Consider the following 23,008-nt stretch of genomic DNA (forward strand, 5'->3'; position numbering starts at 1 on the left):
GCATGGCCAGGACGTGGTAATTGCTGGGTCTCCTTTGGGAACACGGGAGGAGAGGCGAGAAAGAAATAGAGGGAGGAAGGTCAGGATCATTTGTTACCCCCCGGAGAAATGCAGCAGGCAGTGCCTAAATGGGAAAGCTGTTTCAATCAAAAGTACTTTGCCACTGGAGGAATAAGTTTATGGACAGCAGTTGGATTTTTAGGGATGGGGAACTCAAGAATACAACTCATATTTTCACTCTTTTTTTTTTTGGTCATAAAAACTTCTTGGTTTTTGTCCTTTTTCCACTTAGTTTTTCACTATTTTATATTGTATTATTATATATTATTTTAAATTAGCGATGAGAAATAGCTGCTTAAGAGTTGCTATTTGTTTTTCATTACAGAAGTTGCTGTGCCTCTTAGCTGGGACATGGTTGTTGACTGAGGCTCTCATAACTTCTGTGTGTGACTTGGTTCTGCTCTCTGAATGTAACACTTTCTGTGGTTATGAAACAATATTCAGACAGTGCCATGCTTTTATTGTCGGGCTTTTTTGTGTCAGGATTTGGAGAGGGTGTCTGAAGGAGTCAGCTGCCCCTACCCGGGCACTGCAGGCGGTTTGGGGAGCTCACCCCCCTCGTGCCCACCCAGCATTTGCTGCTTGTCCTGCCCCAATTCTCTCCCCAGGTGGGCAGGACCTCTAAATCTCCATTATAGTTTAAATCTCTTTTGAGCTCAATTGGGTGACAAGAATCCTTATCTACAATTACTTTGAATTAAGAAGTTAATCTTATCCAGTGATAAGCAGCTAATTGTATCTGGCCAGTATCAACAGGCTATCACCAGGCATGTATTTTACAACGTGCTGGAGTAATGTACTTTTTAACTCTCCTGCTGGATTCTCAGGCTTTATTTGGTTTCTCTTCTATCTGTTCAGGATTTTGTCTTTGACTTGTTTAATTAAAATCAGTTCACTCCAGCCAGGCTGAAATGTCCAATAATAACTGCTTATTAAGAAGTGGAAGCTGTGCAGTTACTAAAATTATTTTGTTCCAGAGGTTTTGCTCAAATTAAATGGAAAACCAAATTAAACAATGATTTAATTAAGTGGAAAAGATAGAAGGTAGAGAGGGATTTAGAAGGTGAAGATCAAAAAGAAACTTACTCTTCCGGTTGTGACATCTAACAGATGTAATCCTTCATCAGCATAGAGAAGCAGAGATTTACTGTCATTCAGACAATAATGAAGAAACCAATGGCAAGAATTACGTTACAAGATAAGAAACTAATCTAATGAATATAGCTCTACAAACCTGAATGTAAATCTCCAGAGAAGAGATTCAAGAAACAAAGCATGTATTGTTCGAAAGAAATCTCATGCAGTCAAGCACTACTATATACTTGAAATTGCTGAGATACAATGGCAAACTCAATAGTTTTATAGAATATTGAGTAATGTGTAAAAATAAACTTCATAATTCACTGGGATATTCAACAGTGACCTGCCATGAAATGAATATTTCAATAGTAATCATGCCAATTTGTTCACATTAATTAGATTTATATTTTGTGTATGCAGAAAGTTAGAAATCCCATAGAAGTAACAATTATCTCCTAACATTTCATATAATGTTAGATTAAGATATTTTTCTATAATGACAAGTTTGCAGGTCCATTTTGAATGGATATGGAGCATTGTTTGCTGATTTTGAGAAGGTTCTGCAGCTAGGGTAGCATCACCTAATACTAAACATCCTGGTACTCTAGATTGAATATTTCATCTTTAAAGTCATTTATGGTAATTAGTTTATTATTTTCTGAATAATTTTATTTAATAGTGTGTTTGCAATTATTCTAACCTCCTGCAGCTGCTCTATTTGAGATGGCAGTGACTTTAGTTAGGGTCTCAAGTTGCTCCAGCAGCAATGATTTGCAAGTTAAACATTATTGTCATACATATTAAACACACATGAAAGCAGATAATTATTGTTTTGTCTTTTTTAGAGAGCAGTCTTCTGTGGTGGAGCTTTTTTGCTCTAGAAAGCAGCTAGCATACTTATGAAACTAAGTAATACAATAAATTATAATAGCAGAAGAAGACTCAGATTTAGCATTTCCTTCTATATGACTAGAGAAATGCTTTTCATATTCATTTTTCCGATTCTTCCCTTCTGATTTCGTAATAAGGACATAATCCTAATTAATATTCCTAATTAATCAATAAATTATATGGGGAAAGAGTCAGGTTCCAGAATCCATTCTTAAAGCAACAGAATTGCTTGAAAAAAGTATAATTTATGGTGACATATGGGTTGCTAAATATCTCTCTTTAGAGCTGGAAAACGCTGTGTTTTATGTTTAAATAATGGCCAGGTCACAGGCATTCTGGTCTCTGACTAATGTTTTTGGATGTGACAGTACTATTATTATTATTATTAGAAAAAGTGTTTTTCCCATTACCGCTCACCTATCCCATTGCACTCTACTGGCCATGAGACAATAGAGGTGGCTGGAAAGGAAAATCACATGTAAGGATTTATTTAAGTTGACCAGGGTTTGTGTTTAGGCTTTACTGACTTCGACACACGTGGTTGGCATCTCCGCTGGCCTGTTGTTGATCATGAAGCGGTACCATGCTGGGGGCAAGGAGTGGTCACAAACCAGGTCCCGAGTCGCCCTTCGCTGCAGCTCCAGCGAGTCAAAGCTGGTGCTGCGGTGGGGGTCGCGGAGGATGTGGTGTCCGTCCGGAGAGCACTCGGGAGCTGCAATGAGGGAAAAGGACAATGATTGAATAAGTGAATTCAGTTTAATTCAACTGGGTACTGTTAATAACCACTTAAACGGGGACACATCCTCTTGCCGCAGACTGGTTGGGGTTGGAGGGACCTCTGGAGATCATCCAGTCCAACCCACCTGCTAAAGCAGGTTCACCAGAGCAGATCACACAGGAAGGTGTCCAGGTGGGTTTGAATGTCTCCAGAGAAGGAGACTCCACAGCCTCTCTGGGCAGCCTGTTCCAGGCTCTGGCATCTCACAGTAAAGAAGTTTCTCCTCATATTCAGACAGAACCTCTTGTGCTTCAGTCTGTGCGTGTTGCCCCTCATCCTGTTGTTGGGCACCACTGACAGGAGTCTGGTCCATCCTCTTGACACCCACCCTTGAGATATTTATAAACATTGATGAGATCCCCTCTCAGCGTCTCTTCTCCAGCTGAACAGACCCAGCGCTCTCAGTGTTTCCTCGTAAGAAAGGTGCTCCAGGCCCCTCATCATCTTGGTAGCCCACCACTGGACCTTCTCCAGTAGTTCCTTTTCCTTCTTAAAATACCTTTTTATAAACATCATACTTAATAATACCTCTAGGGGTTAAAAATGTTTTTTGTTTGTTTTTTTTTTCCCAACTACTTCAAATGCTGGGTCACAACCCAAATGATTTCTTTGTGGAAACTCTTTCTTAAAGAGACTGCTAAACATGTACAAGTACATAGTGACCTTCCAGATCCCTGCTCTTATGTTCAGGTTCAGTTTAGGGTTGGGCTAACTTTGAAGGCAAACACTGGGAAAAGATCAAATTTAGAATTAAATATATAATATTGGAAGCTTGGTAACATGAAGGATTTGTCATCTAGATTTTCACGTACCTGAATCAGAGACCTTAACCCTTTGAATGTGATCTCAGTCTAGTTTAGGGATTAGCATATGGATCGCTCCACCTCAGCAATCAATGTTTTGAGTTTCCAAAGCCTTGTGATCTTTGAAAATGTTTCTTAATTTAGTTCGCTGTATGCATGAGCATTTTAAATCATGATATAAATTGATGGTGAAGTATAAAGTGCACTTACATACTTTAAAATACATGTGTTAAGTAATGAAAATGAGAAATGTTAAAAAGAGCAAAAGAAATGGTGAAAGAACAAAAATATGATGGGGTTTTAGAAGTAAGCTCGAGTTAGGCTTGCAGACACTAAAGCCGTGGGTCAGACTTGCCTGAGGTGTGTTTATCTCTGAAGCCAAACGCAGCAGAGCTGCTCTGCATGCATCACAAAGTTTGGATCAAAACTGCTGCCCCTTGATGTACGTTTATTTACATGCCTGCCCCCTCTATTTTAATACATCTCTTGCTTTTTTTACAGAATATTCAGTAGTTTATCACCTAATAAAAAGAAGCCTTGCAGGGAAAGGCTTCTTTTCAGAAAGCTGATCACGTAGAAAACAACAGCCTTTTCTTGGTTGTCTTGGCTATTTCTCCATGAGGCAAAGTCCGATTTTGCTGCGTTAGCGCTGCAGAGTGGGTCACAGGAGGGGACTGAGCAGAAGCTGCTTTATGCATCTGCAACAGAAGGCTCAGCTAATTTCTGCAGTAATCTTTAATTGCTAATGATGATGTAAGAGACAAAGAGCACATCGCAGGAATAAAACAACCTGGTTTTTGGAGCGAGCCTGGCAGTTAGCAAAATCACCCCTTTGCACTGTAAATAAGAGCGTATTTATGTGACACCGTTGACAAGAGAGTAAGACCCCTCCCCATAATACCATTTTTCAAATGTCACTTTTCAGATTATAACTCTGCTTTAATATTATGCCAGTGGCACTCTGAAGCAGATTTATCATTTATATTTTATTGACAAGATACTCAGAAGGTCAAAGTCAATCCATTTATGGCGCTATTTTTAAAGATTATTTTTATTGTGCCAAAGGCAAGGCAATGGTATGCAAGACAAATGGGGACAAAATCTAGCGTAACAGAGCCCTTATTGCAATTTTCAGAGAACTAAATGGTCAAAGCAATAGTGAAATTCCAAAGCAAAATCCAGCTGAAGTAATACAGTTACCTTTTTAAATAAAAAAGCAGAGCCTTAAGCTTTGCTTTTCTACATGTAAGAGCCATTTTAGTGAGGGAACACTTGGAAATACTGCACCTTTAATTAAATCTGATTCCCTCAGATGTCCTTTCTGGGGATTTGGGCCCAGCAGTGGGGACCACATGGAGACTGTCCTTTGCCAATTCCCAACCCAAGGGGATAAGTGACATTTCAGCAGACCAGCTATTTTAGGCAAATGAAAAATTTACCCTATATTTAAAAACCATTTAAAAATGCAGACCCTCGCTGACCCCTTCGATATCACTTGGTGCTTCAGAAGTGTTATTGGGAACAAGATTTTGGCTTGTGGTGCCTTTTGCTTGCCCTAAATAACCTCCTTTCTGAACAAAAAGAAGAATTTAAAAGTAAATAGTTCTTTGCACAGTATTGCCACAGGAATCCTGCCAGAGCACTGTAATATAATTAATAGCATTCACTTTCTCAATAATAATAATATCAAATACTCCCTTTAAATGTAATTAATAACCTTCTGCTCGATGTGTATTACTTACAATCCAAATTTACACAACATGCTGTGGTCCTATAATGATTAACTACTCTGTCTAAACAATGCAAATATGTTAGACACTGAGACACAGCTAATTATTTTTCATCCTTCACGTAGTCTTGTTTGCAGTAGTTTAGAAAATGCTTTTTTGCATACTAGCATTAGAAGAGTGAATGCTTCAGATGGGACTTGCAAAGGACGGGGAGAGATTTGGAGAGGCAGGGAAGGTCAGTAAGGACAGGGATGTTCACTCCTTAAATTTAATGGTATTTAGGACAAAAATCCATGTGTTCGCTCCCCAAAGGGCACACGTGGAGTCCCGTCTCAAGCAGCCACCACCTCTAAAGGTGTATTTTATTCTGTATTAGATGTCAGAATATGTTTATATACCCGTGACAGGGCCTAGTTATGCTTGCAAGGCTGTCATTGCGGAGACAGCAAGGCACAGTGATCCGCTGTCAGCTCCCCCGGAGCCACCCGGACGGGTGCTGTTCCCACCCGGACGGGTGCTGTTCCCACCCGGACGGGTGCTGTTCCCACCCGGACGGGTGCTGTTCCCACCCTGACGGGTTCTGTTCCCACCCGGTGCAGATCAGACCGAAACGCTGTGGAGTCCATGGCACTGAGATGGGGGACAGTGCCAGCAAAAGCTCAGCTGGCTTGTGCAGCAACTCATGAGCAAAGCAATCCCTCGATTATTGAATTTCCCTTGTAAAACAGTGCTTATTATGGCCTTATGACACAATGGCGGTAAACTTCAACATGTAAATTGTGGGCCATGGTACAAGTTAATAGCTACTGCCTTTCCTGCAGGAAAAAAAACAAAGGCATCACTGTAATCAGATTATGTTATGAAAATATTATGTAGGAAAACCCTGAGAAGATACAGTAGAGCCTTGTTGGTTGTTCACCTGAGGGATGCCTGCTTGTACCTTGTGGTGACTGCAGCTACACTCTAATCAGATGGACCCTTCCTCTTAATTTTTAATTAATGGCAAAGTCAGATGCAGATGTCACGTTTGTGTACAGTGATGAAGTGTTCAGTATCACAATTGCCCTCCTGTTGTGGGGAGCAATAAAAGTCCACATCCATGTCTTACTTGAAGTCGTCATTACTCTGTGGTGTGCAGGCTAGATTGCCTTTAAAGGGAAATATTTATTTCTTTATGTAGGAGAAACCTACACATCTAATTTAATCGCCTAGCTCTATTCCTATAATTGCATTAAGAGGGCCTATGAAAAAAAATGCTGGCTTTTCAGGGAGCTGAGTGCTCATTGCCGTTATGATCATTCAGATTTCCTTCTGGAAGAAATTAAACTGTGCAGTGAGAATTTGTTGCTCTCGGCCCAGAGTGTTGTTGGAATTAAATGTTTCACGGTGGCTGGTGCTTTAGTCTCCTGCAAAGAGCTGCTTCTGGAACCACCATCACCCTCGACACAGGCAGGGAGCTGTTGCTAAAACATGAGGATTTGTTCGCTTCACTAGATTTAAAGCATTTTTTTTTTTAAAACCCCAACAATTTTGTGTCAGCAACTTGCTGCAAAGAGACACTGAGTATCTCCTTTTTGGCACAAAAAGCAAACAAATAATACCTGTTGCAGCTGCTCAGTGAAAATGGTATTTGAACAACTCTGGTGGCATGATAAAGCAAGTCTTATGGGGAGAATCTGTCGCTGTCGAAGCCATAACGAAGGTGGTTGTTAATGCCAATGTTAACATGTGGGAAGTGATGTGCAAATGAAATGAGGGGCAGCCCATGGTTTTGCTGGGGAGAGCCTCCTGCAGAAGGTGGAAGCATCCAGAATTATCCGATGGCAAATGAACAGAAAGTAGATATTTGAACTGGGGTTTCATGCTGAAATATTGTTGTGGACCTGCGGTTTGGCTCCCAGCTAAAGGAAACATCAATGACTGTGGCTGGAGGGAGACATGCATGTCAGGAGGTCCTGGGGGCAGAAGTCCATTTGTAATGGGTTGCTCAATATTGCGCCTGGGGGGAAAGAGGCTCCATGGGGTTATACCAGGGACCAGCCAAACAAGAGGCTGGGAGAGTATTTTCAGGGCACTACTTTGGGATACCCCCAGCACAGGCCCACACATTTAACACCTTAAACATCATCTGGCTGGAGCTTATTTCAAGCAGGTTGGTAGCTGGATGGTCTACAAGAAGCCGAGCCACCTGTGCACTTTTGGGCAGTGATGGTGGAAAAGATGCTGCTGTGGGGACCACCAGGCATTCGCTAAATGTCCATCCATCCATCCTGGCCGATGCTCATGACCATGGCAGGAAGCATCAGACATGACAGGGAGGGATGCCAGGAAAACTGGAGCGGCAGGCTGAAAACTTGAAATAATTCACCAAACATTTGCATTTATTTCTAAAGGCAGGTGAGTGTGGGTGTGTTAGAGCTCTACCTGTCACTCTTGCTCCCAGTAAATATCAGTGGCTTACATGGAGGAAGGTTTAAGAAGCTTTAAGATTTTGTTTGTTTGCTTTGAATAGCGGCTGCAAATCAAATAATATCAATAGGTGATGGCAGCTAGAAAACCCTGAAAGAAATATAGTCCACAAGCCTGAGGTTCATGTTTGTTTTGGGCAAAGCAGTGCCAGCCATGCAATATATTTAAAGGGCATTCTAAAGCTCTGGGGAATAGCTGGTGGATCGCAAAACAAATTTTGCGTGGAGGGTGAATGAAAACCCCCTGACTGTTTGAGGTAATGCTAATGAACAGCACCGCTTGGCCATGTGCTCTAACACTTCTGTGACCAGGAAGGATGTATTCCAGATGCAGATTTCTTTCTTAATGTTGTGCCTCACATCGTGGGAGCCTGGCTGGAGCTCCCCCCAAAATCACAGTGAGCCCCAGGGCTGGGGAAGTGGGGCTGCCCATCAGCTCAGAGGCGGGGGGGGGGGCCAAGGAGCTTTAAGTGTGACGTTTGAAAATATGCACATGTAACTAGTATATAGTATATGTACATATATAGGTATATTTCAAATTATGTATGAGAATACTCATTTTTTTACACTTGTATGACATAACGGTAGATGGCAGATTTTCAGATTTCCGCTTCTTGTTTCCTACAATCCATAGTGGAACAAAACATTTTCCAGAGTGTTTGAATTCCTCTTCACAGGAAAATTATGGAAGATCTTAATTTGGAAAAATCAGTCTGAAATGCCTGGGCTGTTAAACCACAACTCCAAACTGGCCGCAGACAAAGGATGTCTTTGCTTTCTTCTCTTTCTGATTTAGAGACAGAGGGAAATATTTTCATCTCCAGCCACTGCCCTGCCCAGTGCTGCTGAAGCTTTCAGTGTGGTAGTGCCATCTGTTTCCCCAAAACATGATTTACTATATGTTGAAAGAGAGTTTGGGCAGAAAAGGAAGGCTGATGTTGGGAAACTCCTTCAAAGCTCTTAACGGATGAGTTCAAAATACCAGCAGAAGGCTCTGACCTGACAACATGTAAAACTTCATTTTGGTGGATGCAGGTTCCATCTGAACAGTGGTCTATTAATAGAGAATGCATTTGTAGCTAAGAAACATCTGTCAGTTTATTACAGATGAAAGTTGCCGCCTTATTTCACCAATATTTGCTAAGATTTAATGTGATTATTCTGCATGCTGATGACAAAGATTTTATTCCTAAAATAATTCAGAGGCAGAAATGTGTTGTGAATATGATCACTACATAGAAATGCTTGAACCATGCATGATCCTCTGGTAGCTAAAACATAGTAACTTTATAAAAACCTTGGTAGCCAATAAATAAAGCTGTTTTCAGATAATGCAGAAGCAGAAGTTGTTCCTACTGAACTGAAATGATAAGAAAGCACATTGTCTAAACACTGAATACTCATAATGGCCAGGCCTTGAACAAGTCATAATGTGTTCATAAGACAAAACTGATAGACATAAATGAACTATTGTGTAAAGTGAATGTAATTATAGAAAATTTGACCCAGGAAGAGACTGAGAACCCACTGAAAAGAATAAGACATTTTTCATACATGCTGTTGTACTGAATAACAGAATTAAGAAGGAAAATGGGGCCAAGCAGGAACATCGTCTTCTAGGTGTCTGTGGCTTAATGCTTCCCCTTAGATATTACACTGTTTTGAAAGTCTTCTTTTAACCTGGGGAACTCGGCATTCAATAAAAGGCTCTTTTGCATGTTTGTCTTATGGAGTAGATGCTCTTCTTCCAAGTAGGTTTAGACTGGAAACTCCTGCAGTGCCAGAGTGTGGTCTGAGCACCAAAGACAGGGACACTGGTCAGTCCCGTGGGTGCCTTATTCATCACCCTCAATATTTGGTACTTATATGTAAGTGAAACTCTTACTACAGAATGCTGCCATCAGGCAGGATTAGTGAGTTTATTACTTAATTTGTAGGGAGTTATTTTTTCCTGCATAGAGGCGATAGCACGGGGCCCTGAAAGTATATCTGAAAAAAATCCTCCTACAATCTCAATATGTTTTCTGTAAGATGCATCTGAGTTTCATTTGCCTGGGAAAAAGGTCACCTGTCATCCTGGTCTTCTATGAAGTAAAGCAATATACTATTGGCAAACCAAGGGCCAACGTTCAGTGCCAGAGAAAATGATTCTTTATTCATGCTAGTACCTCTTATCTTGGCTTGCATGTCTATTTTTAACTTGTGGTTTAGAAAGGAGGAATTGATTATATGAAACTTCTAGTGTGTGTTTTGCCTGAATGCTTTCCAGAATAATGCACTATGTACTGATCACACAGGAGGATGCAGGCAGAGGGAGCCACACGTTGCACAAGGCCAGAAAAGGTGTGAAGGGAGGCCAACAAAGCAGATGAAAACAAGGCATCCATGCAAAAAAAATCCATGAGCAAAGCCTGAGCAGCTTCTGGGCAGCTTAATGTGGAATTTGGAGCTCTGTCACAGGAGATGCACTGGAAAGTGCTTTATTCACTGCTCCTAAGTAGGATGAAGGAACCAAGTATTTCTTTTCAAGGACAACATGTGGCCAGCTGACCTGGATGAACCAAGAAGGTTCCAGCAGAGGTGTTGTCCTTGAAAATGTTTCAGTCTCCAGGACTCGCTATTTGGCATCTTTCATCAATGAACATGATGGGCACAGCGGGGAGGAAACATGATCACACAGATAAAGAGCAATGGGCAGCTGAAGGGGACAGGTGACTCTGGAGTGCAGAACACAGCCTCATCTGCTGAATGTGCCAGTCAGAAAAAACAAAGCCAAATTGTGTCAATTAGTCTATTAAATTTTACCAAGTCTCATCCTCACTAATTGTGGCTCAGCTTCGGAGCCAGGGAGGCTGAGTGTCTGAATATAGAAATCACTATTGCTGTGTCAGAAGAGAATTAAAAACCTCATAAATTTCCTCAAGTTATCTTTAAGTTAATGATGATGCCTTTAAGGACTTCTGAGCAATCAATAAGAAGAAATTTATAATTATTGTTATTGATTAGTCTATTTTGCTCTCATCCCTCGGAATGAAAAAGTGAAACAAAATGAAAAGGTTCTTTTTTACCTCCTAATCTCAGTTGAACATACATTTGCAAATGTTGCTTTCCTAAATAGCAGTAGCAAAAACGAACTCATGTGTTTTGATTTTAGAACCCACTGGGCTCTATTCAGATGGAAATTTGATTTCCATGGCTTACCCCTTTGAGAGCTGGAGCTGTTTCTATGCCTCAACTGCGACGCGGGCTAATTACAATTTGCGAGCCACACATTTTTCCAGACTGCTCCCATGGCAAATGCTGATTTTTGGCCACGTTTCCCCCCACTTCTTCAATTTAATTCTGGATGTGGATGATACGGCGTTGGGGAAGGTGTCGCCGCTGACTTATTGTCAGTGCATCCAGGATGCAGCAGAGACTGGCAGATAGATAAGGGCACTCGGACTGAAGGCAGCTTAGTGCTGCCAAATGCCCGAATCGTGCATTTGTCCTGGGTGTGATTTAATTCCTAATGTATGCAGGGTGACGAGGCAATTTTTCCTGCTATTGTTTTGCTATTATTCATCGCTGTTACTCATTCCATTCACTGGCACAATACCGGTTTCGGCAGCCGCACACTCCTCACATGGCTATAATGGGCTTTTCTGTCAGGGTTTTGACATTTAGGAGGAATGGTTTGGTTGGCCCTTGCTGTTAGAGTGAAGCTCTATTCGCTACTGTTCTGCAGCAATGTACATGGGCACGCTCCACTTCCCAAATAATGCACAAGCCTGGAACATCTCGACACCTCCCTACCAAAATTCAGGTTGTCTTTGACCCTGTCCTTATCCTCTCACAGACTGACAGCTCTTCAAAACTTGGAGACAGTCAACGCAACATGGACTCGAGCACATAGCAGCTCCTGCTGCTGAGGCAAAAACCCTCCTCATGCATTATAGCACTTCGGATGGATTTTAAAATATTAAAATTAAAGGTCATGAGCCAGAAATAGTTGTCGGCCTGCCTGGCCAGCGTGATAAGATAATGATGTGTACTCCCAACCGTGGAAGCGCGACATTAAGTCTAATAGATTTGCAGAAACCAAGTTTATCAGCAATCCTCACTGTTTCTTCAGCATTTAAAAGATGTGGTTTCTGTACATATAGCCATAATTATCTTCAAATTTAAAATGCATTAGTGCCTTCCTCCTATAGAAACAGGACAGTCGGTTCCAGATGGCAATTTCCCTCTGCTGCGGTGATATTTAATGGGAATCTCATACCTCTGGTTGTGGAAAGTGCTGCCCATTGTATATCTATGACTTGAATGAGATCTGTTGATGCCTATTCATACCATGAAAGACCAAGGCATTCAGTACTTGTGCATTAAAACCTCCAGATAAATGCATTTACTGTTTTCATTTAGAGGAATTTAGTCCCTGTTAGCTGTTCCAACAGGTACTCATTTTCCTTTTTGTGTTCGGTCGTCTATACTTTGGTTACTGCTCAGATCTCTGCTTATTTACCAGGAGTACTAGCAGCAATCATAAAAATAGGAGGGTTTCAGGAATCTGTAAGGACTTCAGCTATACGCTGCTTTTTGATATAAAACCAGTTCAGCTGGTATCAGCTGAGTCTTCATTACATTTACAGCTGCTACCTGTGCAATCTTTTAGGATGTAATTACCATAATAAGAAAAAACATTTCCATAATTACACTTGTGTAAAGCAAAATGCCTTTCTCTGGCTGTCCTGGTAGAGCTGCAGGTACTGATACACACGACCACAGCGGACACGGGATTAGGGAGGCACAGGAATAAACACGAGACAATTGTTGCCCCATATGGTGTGTATTATAGGCAGATGTTTTGATCATGACCTGCTGTGCAGAAGGTAGATCAAATTTTTCTCATTTACACTGAACTCACTTTGATCAGAGTGTTTTAAAATTGATGCTCAATTAAAAATGACTCCAAATGCACTGGGGAGGTTGGAGTCCTTGGAAGACCTACTGAGCCAGGAGACCAGCTACGTCCACCGGTGGTTGGTCAGATGGGGGGGGTTTACTGGGATGGGATGGGTATTTTCTCCACCATAACCAATGTGGTGCTGGTGTTTTTTACAGGAGGTGCAGCCCTGGCTCTTTCTAGTTCTTTAGAAAGTAAATAAAATCAGATTGCTAGGTGGAGTATTCCTGATGGGAACTGATCTCTTTCTTAGACAGTGGTAATGCAGGAAAGTTTCTTCTCACCAGACAAGATGAATCCTATTTCTATGGAGCCATTTCCATGCTGAGCTTTCAATTCTACTCCTCTGCCTCCGTGACTAATAACACCAAGTATAGACTTCATAAAATAGAGCTCTACCTTTTAACCTTTTATTGAAAAAGATTATTTTTAAAAAAGGCATTCCTGAAGGAGGGAGTAACCAGAGCTTAATTATTTTCCTGGAGAATAAGTCAACAAAAACTGTTACCTGTGTTATCACCATCCATAGGTAAAACAAGGCAAATACAGGCAGATATGCACTACTTCAGGTTTTCTTCCATCTTTCTGTTATCAAAACCAGAGTCAATTTTGCATTCTTACTTGGTAATTGGCTAATAACTGTAATTTTCATCTTAAGAAGATAGGCTACAAACCACTGCTCAGAAAAGCCCTACAATATAACAATTGATCAATTCTTCATTATACTTGATGCATTCAGTTTACCACAGTCATTTCATTTGCAATTTGAGCTAAAAAAAAAAAAAAATCAGCAAAAATCTACTCAAGCAATTTCAGATTGGAAAGCCATAACGCAAATTAGTACACAAAGAAACAGCAGGCAATCAATTCATCTTTTGCTACTTTATTCTTTAGCAATTTGCAGTCATTGCTGAGTTGCTTTTGAAACTTGTAAAATTTGATTATGTGAAACCTGGTGAATGTCAGGCTTTGGTCATTTCTCTGTGTTTTATGAGTTGTTTGGAGAACAGAGTTTGTATGGGTAGATCTGTCTGGCATCTGCTTGTATCCTACACAAGCACATGTAGATAGAACTTAGCATGGATGCCTCAACAGCTCTACTTTTGTTTTTCTAGCGTTAACCCAGTTCAGAGAAGGTTTAATTCCCACTCAGGCAGGTATATGCTCCTTGATAAGACACACCATGGACCTACATCTGCAACCCAGGGCATGAGTCGGCTGTGGTCCTATGTGCAAGGCTGACTAGTGCATCTCCTCCAGGATCCATGGTGTGGGTGGAATATCACAGCAATGTAACGATGTTTTTGACCCTGCAGTTTGAATAACACACCTGTCAGCCCATTAATAAGAAGGGCTTTGCCTGTGATAGTCTGTGAGAAGCGGTGGTGCCACATGCTGCTGTGCAGACCTTACACCTGTTCACATTTATTCATAGGTGACCTTAAGAAGGCTTTCTATTTTTTATCCTCTGCAGTGTTCATCTTTCTGCATTCATAAATGAGGATCCCATTAACCTTTTTAGCCTTGATGTCGAATTGAGTTATACAAATTTTTTTGCAAGCAGTGGATAAGCTCAGAGGGGCACTGGATGTGCCCAGGGCCGGGGGTGCAGAATAGACCCATCAGGAGAGCAACAAGAGGCAAGAGGGGAGGGAGTTTGGGCTCATCTGGCACGTTTGGAGCTGGCTGGTTTACCCTGATGTGAAACCAGGTCTGACATGTCCTATGGCAATGCCCCAAGCACCTGGGTATCCCATGGCAGATCCCCCATGTTCAATTATGTTCGTAAGATGCATAATTTCAGCAAGAAGATCTACAAGTTCAGTACCAAAATGTTCTGTTGCCTCATGGTATCCCTGAAGAGCAGAAAGCAGGGAGTGGGATATTAAAAACAATTTCTGCTTTACCCCAGTCTCTGCTTATTGACTATAATGAGATTGAAAATGTCTCTTTTCTTAGGCCAGAGAGTTTCTGGCAAGGGCATTTAGCTGTGGGACAGGCTTTCACGGATGGGACTTCTAAAGGGATGGGGGAGATGGATGCAAAGTCCCTAAAGGACAAGGTTTACCTGCCATCACCTGCTCCAGTCTCATTGTGGGAATTCAGGCATCTCTCCCCATGTTATTTAAGTAATATGAACACTTAAAGTTACTTTTTTTTTGCGAATGAAGTTCAGACTTGTCTCCTGGATGAAACAAAAAGTCAAAAATACTATCATCATCCCTTTCAAAGAATCTTCCTAGCTGTCTGGTTCTTAATTAATCCTGTCTCTTTTGAAAAATTGATGTTGAATTGTTTTTTGGGGTTTTAGGTTAGGATTTGGGCTGTTTGTGTTGGAGTCTTTTGCCTTGGTTAGACTGATTCTGCGGCTGATCATGTTTGGCATGTTTCTGTCTCAGCAGTCCAAAAATCAGCTTTTCATCAGCAGAAGTATGCAGCACCGGGCTTATTGCCTCTCAGTCGCGGCACATTGCAGACAGGTCTGTGTTTCGGTTTGATGAACACCAGAAGACCCAACGGTGAGACCTGCCAGGGTGAATCACACCAGGATCACGGGATGCAGCTATTTCTCCGTTTTTTCACTTCAGCCCCCACCATTTACCCACCTGCCTCCAGCTTAACCTTTAGGCAGGAACCGCATCTCTCTGTTTTACCCCACGTGTTACTTTCAAACATGGTGTGAAAGAAGAGCCAAGGTCCAAATTTGCTGTGAAGGTCTTTGCTATTTTTTAGCCTCTTATTCCTTCTCTGTCATGCCACTGTAAAATTGTAGGCTAAGGACAAGTTTCATTTCATCCTTTTTATTATTTGCTGAAATAAGTGTCTAGTGTAAAGGAAAGCACTAAAATCTAGGTTATTTCCTTACAGAACATGTAGATTCAGCAGCATGGCTCAATATTAATAACAACTGAATGGCTAAATCCCTGCAAACTGGGATAAAAGTTTGCTCCTAGGGATCCAGCAAACACACTTAAACCTTTGAATTATCTTAATTCTAAAATAGCCTTCCAGCGGTTCCACATGGCCAGGCTACACTTTGGGTTATTTTGCTGTATCTGGAATTGTGAGGCTGTTCCAGAGACAGACGGGCACAATGAAAAGCAGAGTTGGCCAAACATGTGAAGACTTGATGTATAAAAGGATTAACAGATGCTAATGTTCTACATTTTTCTGCTGCAATAATATGAGTACAGACAGCACCCAGAGCATAGAAGAAAGGAAAAGACTGCATGTAGGAGGGACAGAAAGACACAGCTATAATAACGCTGTGCTTGTAGTAAATTCTGAAACAGGCAACTGTTGAACAGATGTTACGGCACATGGAAAATTTAGTAAGTAGATGTTTTGCAATTCACTGATCCAGTGAGGAAAAGAGACTTATTTCAATCTAAAATGAAACCTCTGTTTTTCCAGAGAAATAGAATCTCTAAAATAAGAAAGTAACATGGATAATAATTAAAAGTCAAGCTAAACTCAACAACCTGAAATTAAATATTTTGGAAATGGTAGACATGGAGTCTTTTAATTTGCAAAGGCATCGAATAAGAAATATTTCAACTTTTAGAAAAATATGCCTCTCTTTCTCTAGGCCAAATAGTCTGTCATGTTCAAAATGAAACAACAGTAGATGTTGCTGAAGTAGAGAAAAGTGCCGCCAATGCCATTTTAACCTGAGCTCTGTTCACCCAAAACCGGTTCCTCACATCAGCTGGGTTTGCTCCGAGGAGCACAGACTCTGTGCTTTCCTTCTCCCTATCTTAATTTCCTTCATTCACATGAACTACTCCATATTATAAGCCCTTATTTTTTATGCTTTTTGTTCTGAATGCAGGACAGCCAGATCCAAAACACAGGTTTCCTGCAGGAACCCCGTCACATTAGAAGGTGGATGTTACCCAGCTCCTATTGCTCTGGCGTCAGGAAAGCAGTGCATGTACATGGCTTAAATATATAGGAGAACAATGCGTGTCTTGGCATGGCGTGTATCCCAGCCCCGATTACACTGGGTAAAGAGCACAGAGGCATTTTGGCATGAGCAGTGCTGAAAAGAGGGTCAGCCTACTGCTTCTTATGATAATCCTTCTTATCGCTAAACTGTAGCTACAGCATCTGCATGGGAGCACGAGGCTGGGAGACCCTTGGTGGTTCTTCTATAATACATGTAGCTCGCTGTCCCCTACCTCAAGCAAGGATGTTTAATTCTGATTTATCTCCCTTACTCTAGTGGTCAGCCATGTAAATGAATGACTCCCCTAGCTATGCCTCCAAAACACTCTGGATCCAAGTCACCTGCAATGTTTTTATATATGTCTTCAACAAAAATTCTTCTTAGCCGTGATGCAAATTTGTTTCTATTGCCAGCAAGTCTGATCTGCCGTTAGCATCTCAATCTCTGACATGGATAATACAGTGTAGGTCTGACCTGAAGTGGCCGTCTGAGCCAGTTAATTTCTGTATTTCTCTCAAACTCATTTCTTGATATTTGTTACTTATTCATTATGACTTCTTGACTACAAAGGGTACATCAAAGCTGAATATTTCTCTTTAATCAGGGACCAAAAACATTATCACTCTGATCATAGGATTGTAGCTTTCATATTTTCTTCTCAGACCTATTCTTGGAATGTGTCCCATCTTTTAAAATCCTATTCTAAGGTAGGAAAAATGCCCTTTTCTTTTTCAGGGCAAACCTTTTCTTCACGTGTACATACCAAGAACGACAGATTTTTATACAGATTGATTCTTATCTGCAATAATATGCAGTAATTTTGCATAGCCAAAACTTTCAAAGATTTCTTACAGCAGCAGGTCGTTCTGGCTGTGAATTCATTGGAAATGGCAGCCCACCTCTTTGCAAAAGGTGCTGCACACAGTCATTAAGCCAAGTCTTCTCTCCCATGAGAATAGGATGTAAAGAACTTGTATGTGATCATGTTTGTGTGTGCATATGGTATGTGTGGAGACGATGAGTCTGTTTTTCAGCCTTTTTATAAGATATGTGTATCTGTGTAATAGCTAAAATAAGAGGTGTGGGGGGTTTTTTGTGCCAGACCAAGTAGGAGTTTGAGCTATTAACAAACAACATTAAGACCAAAGAGAATAAACGAAACAATTAATAATTTCTTCTGGCTCAAGTCAAATTAACACTACAGCTGAGTTAGCCCCTCTTACACTGACAGGGAAAAAATCCCTGCCTATGAGACAAAGCCTTGCTAGAAAGGGCAAGAGGGAAGTCCACTGGGACAGCAGAGTGGTTGTCCCTGTTGTGCTGAGGTCCAGCCTGAGCCAGCAGCAGGGACCTATGGGACACTTGGGCAATGCAATGGAAGGTCAAAGCAAACAGGGCAGGGAAGGACCAGGGAAGGTCACGTAATCCCCCATATTCAGCAGCGTACACCACGGATTATGCACAATCCCATTTTCCACATGTGGGATAACATTTGTCAACCTCAGCGACGTTGCCGTTGCTCGGTCTGCGCTCTTAGCGGGGTGTGTTTGTTTGATGCAGAATTTACCTTTCTGAGCAGCTCCCAGAAATTCCCTTTAAACTTTGCAAATTCTTTTGCTTGAGGTCTCAGCTGCTGCCCCAAGGTCTCGCTGAGGAGGGGGCACTAAGCAGCCCCCTTTGGCTCAGCAGCAAGGGGGGCTTGTTCACACTCTCCTCTGTTTAGCTCAGCATGGCTCTTGCATGCTTGTAGTACTTTCTGTCTGCTAACAACTTGCCCCTGACTGTTTGGAATCAGTATAAAGTGACTAGAGTGAGATACCATATGTTAATTCCAGTATGCTCTTTGGCTGATAAAAGTGAAAAGTAACCTCTTTGTGAGGTTATTGCATATAAATGAGTAAACGCAATTGCATGGGTAAACTAGAAAAGCGGTAGTTTCACCCATTAAGATTTTATCTAAATAGTCCAATGTTATGAAGGAGGAGAAGAAAAAAAGTAGGTTAGGTAGCAAGATCAAACTACCTAAAAATCCTGATCTCTGGTCATGTAGAGGTTTTGAATGTTAAACTTTTTAATATGTCTAAGAGATGCTTAGTGTGCGGAGCTGCATCAGAACTGTTACTTTCTTGCTTGGGTGGATGTGTATATTTTGACACTGTACATATTTCTCCAGCAAACAAATATAAGTGGCAAGGGAAAGGATGTTGTTTCTTGATGCAGTTCTTCTCTTGACACTTCACACTATGAAAAAAAACCTCCAAATTTCCCAATAGAAAGAGACTGAAATTATGAAGAATAAGATTGACTGAAATGGATGACAGTGTTTAAAAAATGTTAGCTAGTATTGATGTTTTGGAGGAAAAAAGTACTCTGAGAACGCTGCCCCAAGGAGGTGATTGATAGGGCTGCCACAGGGGCCTGTGTCACACCAGATAAGTCACTCTGGCCATGTCAGGGGTGATCATTACTTCTATGCTCCTCGTTTCTCGGTGCCTGACTGATGACCCTGATATGCAGAAATATGAGGCACTTAAGCTTAGCGGCTGCTGAAATCCTGATGCTGGAGCTGGCCAGGAGCTTTCTGATGAAGAATTTTTCTGTTGGACGAAGTTGACTTGCCACAGCTGAGATTTTCTCAGAAGTGTGGTTTTTTTCCATTGAAGTTACTGTTGTGTGATTTTTAGTGCAGAATTGCTGGAGGTGAAAGAGGGAGACAAGAAAAGGGAGGAAGCTCTGTGCTATGGAGTAATCAAAGCACATGAGAGACCACAAAATGAGAGGCTCGGGCTCTGCTCTGAGTCTGCCCGAGCAAAATTTCTCAAATTAATGCTGTTATCTCCCAGACCGATGGCTACTGGGCGGCAGGAGGATGGAAGACAGGATCTCTCTCCCTTTTCCTCTCTAAGTACTTTTACTAAACATTTCAAAGGCATTTTGTTTCTTTAAAGTCTGAAAGAGTGGGGGAAAAAAGAAGTCACTGTGTTTTTCATGGAAGGGGAGAGCAGCTCCATGTCTGGATCCCCTTTGGGCAGTGCTGGATTCAGACATCAGACCCCTCAGTGGATGGGACACTTTTAGCCCCATTTCCCTGCCTCTGAAACCATTAACTTGTTGTCCTGGAGATGCTGGTGGAGTCAGGATACATCACGCTGCACACTTGCCTTTTACTCACTAGAGCTGTAACACTGTCAGAGAAGGAAGGTGGCTCGTATAGTGCAAGTAGTTGATTCTTATCCCCTTATTTGCCCCTTTTCTGAGGCAGGATTTAATATTGCTAAGCCACCCACCTCTGGGGTTTGCCCGTCCCCTTCTCCAGGTCAAGGGGATTTTGTGGACACTGATCTCCCATCCCAGGCCAGGCTGGATGGAGCTCTGAGCACCCTGAACTGGTGAAGATGTCCCTGCTCGTGGCAGGGGGGGCACTGGGGGAGCTGGGAAGGGCCCTTCCCACCCAAACTATTCTATGATTCCCACCACTTAACTCTCTCATGGTCAGAAATTGTCCAGCCTACACCTGTGCTGAGATCGGGCTGGTCTTCTGCCCCCATGGATATGAGGAAACACCAGCTGCTGCATTCTCACCTCCCCATAATGGAAGACTAAATGCAAGCCCTTTTATTGCTCTCTTTTCTGAGATAAACCTGTTTTTTTTAACCTTCCTTGTAGGTCACATTTCGAGGCCCCTTGTCAGCTTTGCTACTCCTTTTTTTGAATTGTCTGTAATTTGTCCACCTGATGGTCAAAATTAGACATAGTGCTCCAGCTGTGGGCTCTCAAGTCCAAGTGCACAGGTCTAATGAGTTGCTGTGCTTTATTTGCACTACCCTCAGTAACAAATTCTATTCTTGTTAATTTTTCCTAATGACTCTGCCAGTTGTGAGTCATTAGGAATCTGCACTGAAGGTAGTCTGACTGGTTTGTAGGTTCCCAAATCGTCCTCTCCTCACTTTTTGATGTTAAATACCAAATTTATGCTCCCATCTTAGTCTTTGGATCTCAGAGGTTCTCTGTAAGTTTTTGAAGATAATTTTTAATTGTTCAGATAATGATTTGGCTATTACTCAAGGTGGATTCAGCAGCTATTGACAGCCCGGATAATACCCAATTTTAGCTGTCTCCCTTCTTCTGCCTTGTGTTCCTATTACTGTCTTGAAATTAATTGTGCTAAATATTTGACTCTAAGTAAATTTATTTGGGAAGACTGAAGCGACAAAGACTTCAAATGCATCTATATTCCCCATGTCATTTTACCTGTTCCCCTTCCCTGTTAATGGACCTGCACTACTTCACTTTGCCTTGATAACATCGATAATATTTGCCCTTTACCCCACAAAGGCTATGGAAGTAAATTAATGACTGTGCATTAAGCTCCCAGTTGCTATAATAAAGAAGGAAAAAGCTTATCGGGAAATAAATGGCACTTCCAGGGGGAGTTTAGCTACTTTGTGGCATACATGCATTAAAGCCTTGTGCCCACAAATAAGAATGACATGAAATACTCTCTCACAGCTTGGTAATGGCGCATCACCATCCTGGGCACTGAAGGAAGTGCCATCCTTGAGCAGATCATTGCCTGGTTGTGCCAGAGAGACTGGATCATCATTTGCAAGCATAAGGAGCGAATTAAGGCAGCACAACCAACCTTAGCTGTGGGGTTTACTGGTTTGTGAGCGCTTCCCATCACAACTCTGTGTCGATAGATGGAAGGTGAAGTATTTTCTCTGCCCCAAGTGCTGGGTAGTGTCCCGTCAGCTTCTCCAAGGCACGATGCTTCCTCACTTTCCAATAAGTCACATCTTTCACTTCTGCCTGGGATTGTAACTACCACCCTGTCACTGTTCTCTGTAGTTCCTTATCTGCAGACAGGGAGATTATTATGGTGTTAATGACTACACAAATTCACAGGGATTTCTAGCAGTCTGGTGACCATGATTGTACCAGGCAATCCTGCTGTCTTCTGGAAACATTTGGAGATGGTAACTATGACTAGCACAACTCTTTGAGTGTGGGCAATGATGTACGTTGTCAATGGAAGTGATTCTGAAGTAAACGCAGGCCTCAAGCAGAAACAGTGCCACAAAAACGTGAAATAACAGCGTGAAGGTGACTAGCAAAAGTGATTCTGAAGTAAACGCAGGCCTCAAGCAGAAACAGTGCCACAAAAACATGAAATAACAGCGTGAAGGTGTCTAGCAAAAGTGATTCTTGCAAGCTTTCTGTTTCCCAAACTCATTTGCTGGACTTCAGTGGGGACCAAATGCCAACCTGACATGATGTGACCCACAGCAGACTCTGCACCAAATTGCAGAAGCTTCTAGTGACTTTTTATGGATCATTTCTTCCTTGGAGAGCACTACAGTGCTGATACCCTGGTTGCCCTACGGCTCCTATGACCAGTTGTTTTCTGACTTGTATCTAGCGTCCCTCTACCCAGAGGGAACAATTTAAAGTAGGCTATGTTGGCTTTGTAGCAACCAAGGCTTCCGACAATAATTATATTCTTACCTAGTGGCTTGTAGCAAAATTAAGACCTTATTTTCTGCTGACGAAGTGTGAACAATCACCAGAGGGGGTCCAGAGCTGACCCTGTTTTTCTCCTAAATACTGTGTTTTTTCTCCTGTTGTCCAATCTGGCTGCTGGGGATTTAACTCACAGGCTGTCATCTGACCCCTCTGCCCACAGCTGTAAAATTAATTAAACATGCTTCTCTCCATGCATGCTTGCTAAACAGACTGTCCATTCCAGCACAGCGTTTGCATCAATATTAACAGGAAATATCTAAATACGGGGCATGAATATTTTGCACTCTGCCTGCTGTACAGATCAGCTCATTGCACATCCTCTCCTTGTCCTGTATGTGTAGCCTTTTGTCTCCTGTGTCCTTTCGACTTAATTTTAGTTTGCCCTCTACTTTCACCTCCATTACTGTGTTATACATGGGCAGTTGGCAATGTGACTTAATCATATCAGCCTCCTCCTGCTGTTTTACTTCAATCATCTCCAACCTTTCTCCACTGAACTGACAAAGATACTTTCTCCTGCACCACGGAAAACATGGTCTAAAACAATATGATAGTGTTAGAGTTCTGCATGCGTAATTTCAATAACATCCCATGTAACCAGTCACCTGGCTGGTTTTTTTTTAATGAAATCGCCCTTGTTATCAGCCTGTTTTCATTCAGTTCTCACAAAAGGATTGCTCACAGCGTGAGTCATGCCAGACATTTCAGTGTCTCTGTCAGGAAGTCAGTGAAGATATTTAAAGGGTTACATGCAGACAGATCGTTAGAAATACGACATTTA

General features: G+C 41.8%; 1 protein-coding gene across 1 annotated transcript in view; it reads right to left on the bottom strand.

The window, feature by feature from the left end:
* Positions 1 to 23,008, bottom strand: part of LOC309441366 (von Willebrand factor D and EGF domain-containing protein-like) — a gene marked incomplete at its 3' end in the record, with an annotated part of 173,842 nt that overhangs the window by 133,052 nt on the left and 17,782 nt on the right. The window contains exon 2 of the mRNA XM_082055997.1: positions 2,559 to 2,743. Coding sequence (XP_081912123.1) covers positions 2,559 to 2,743 — 185 coding nt within the window. The remainder of the gene's footprint in view (positions 1 to 2,558; positions 2,744 to 23,008) is intronic.

The sequence above is a fragment of the Streptopelia decaocto genome, assembly GCF_964273445.1.
Source record: "Streptopelia decaocto genome assembly, chromosome: 6".
Taxonomy (NCBI): Eukaryota; Metazoa; Chordata; class Aves; order Columbiformes; family Columbidae; genus Streptopelia; species Streptopelia decaocto.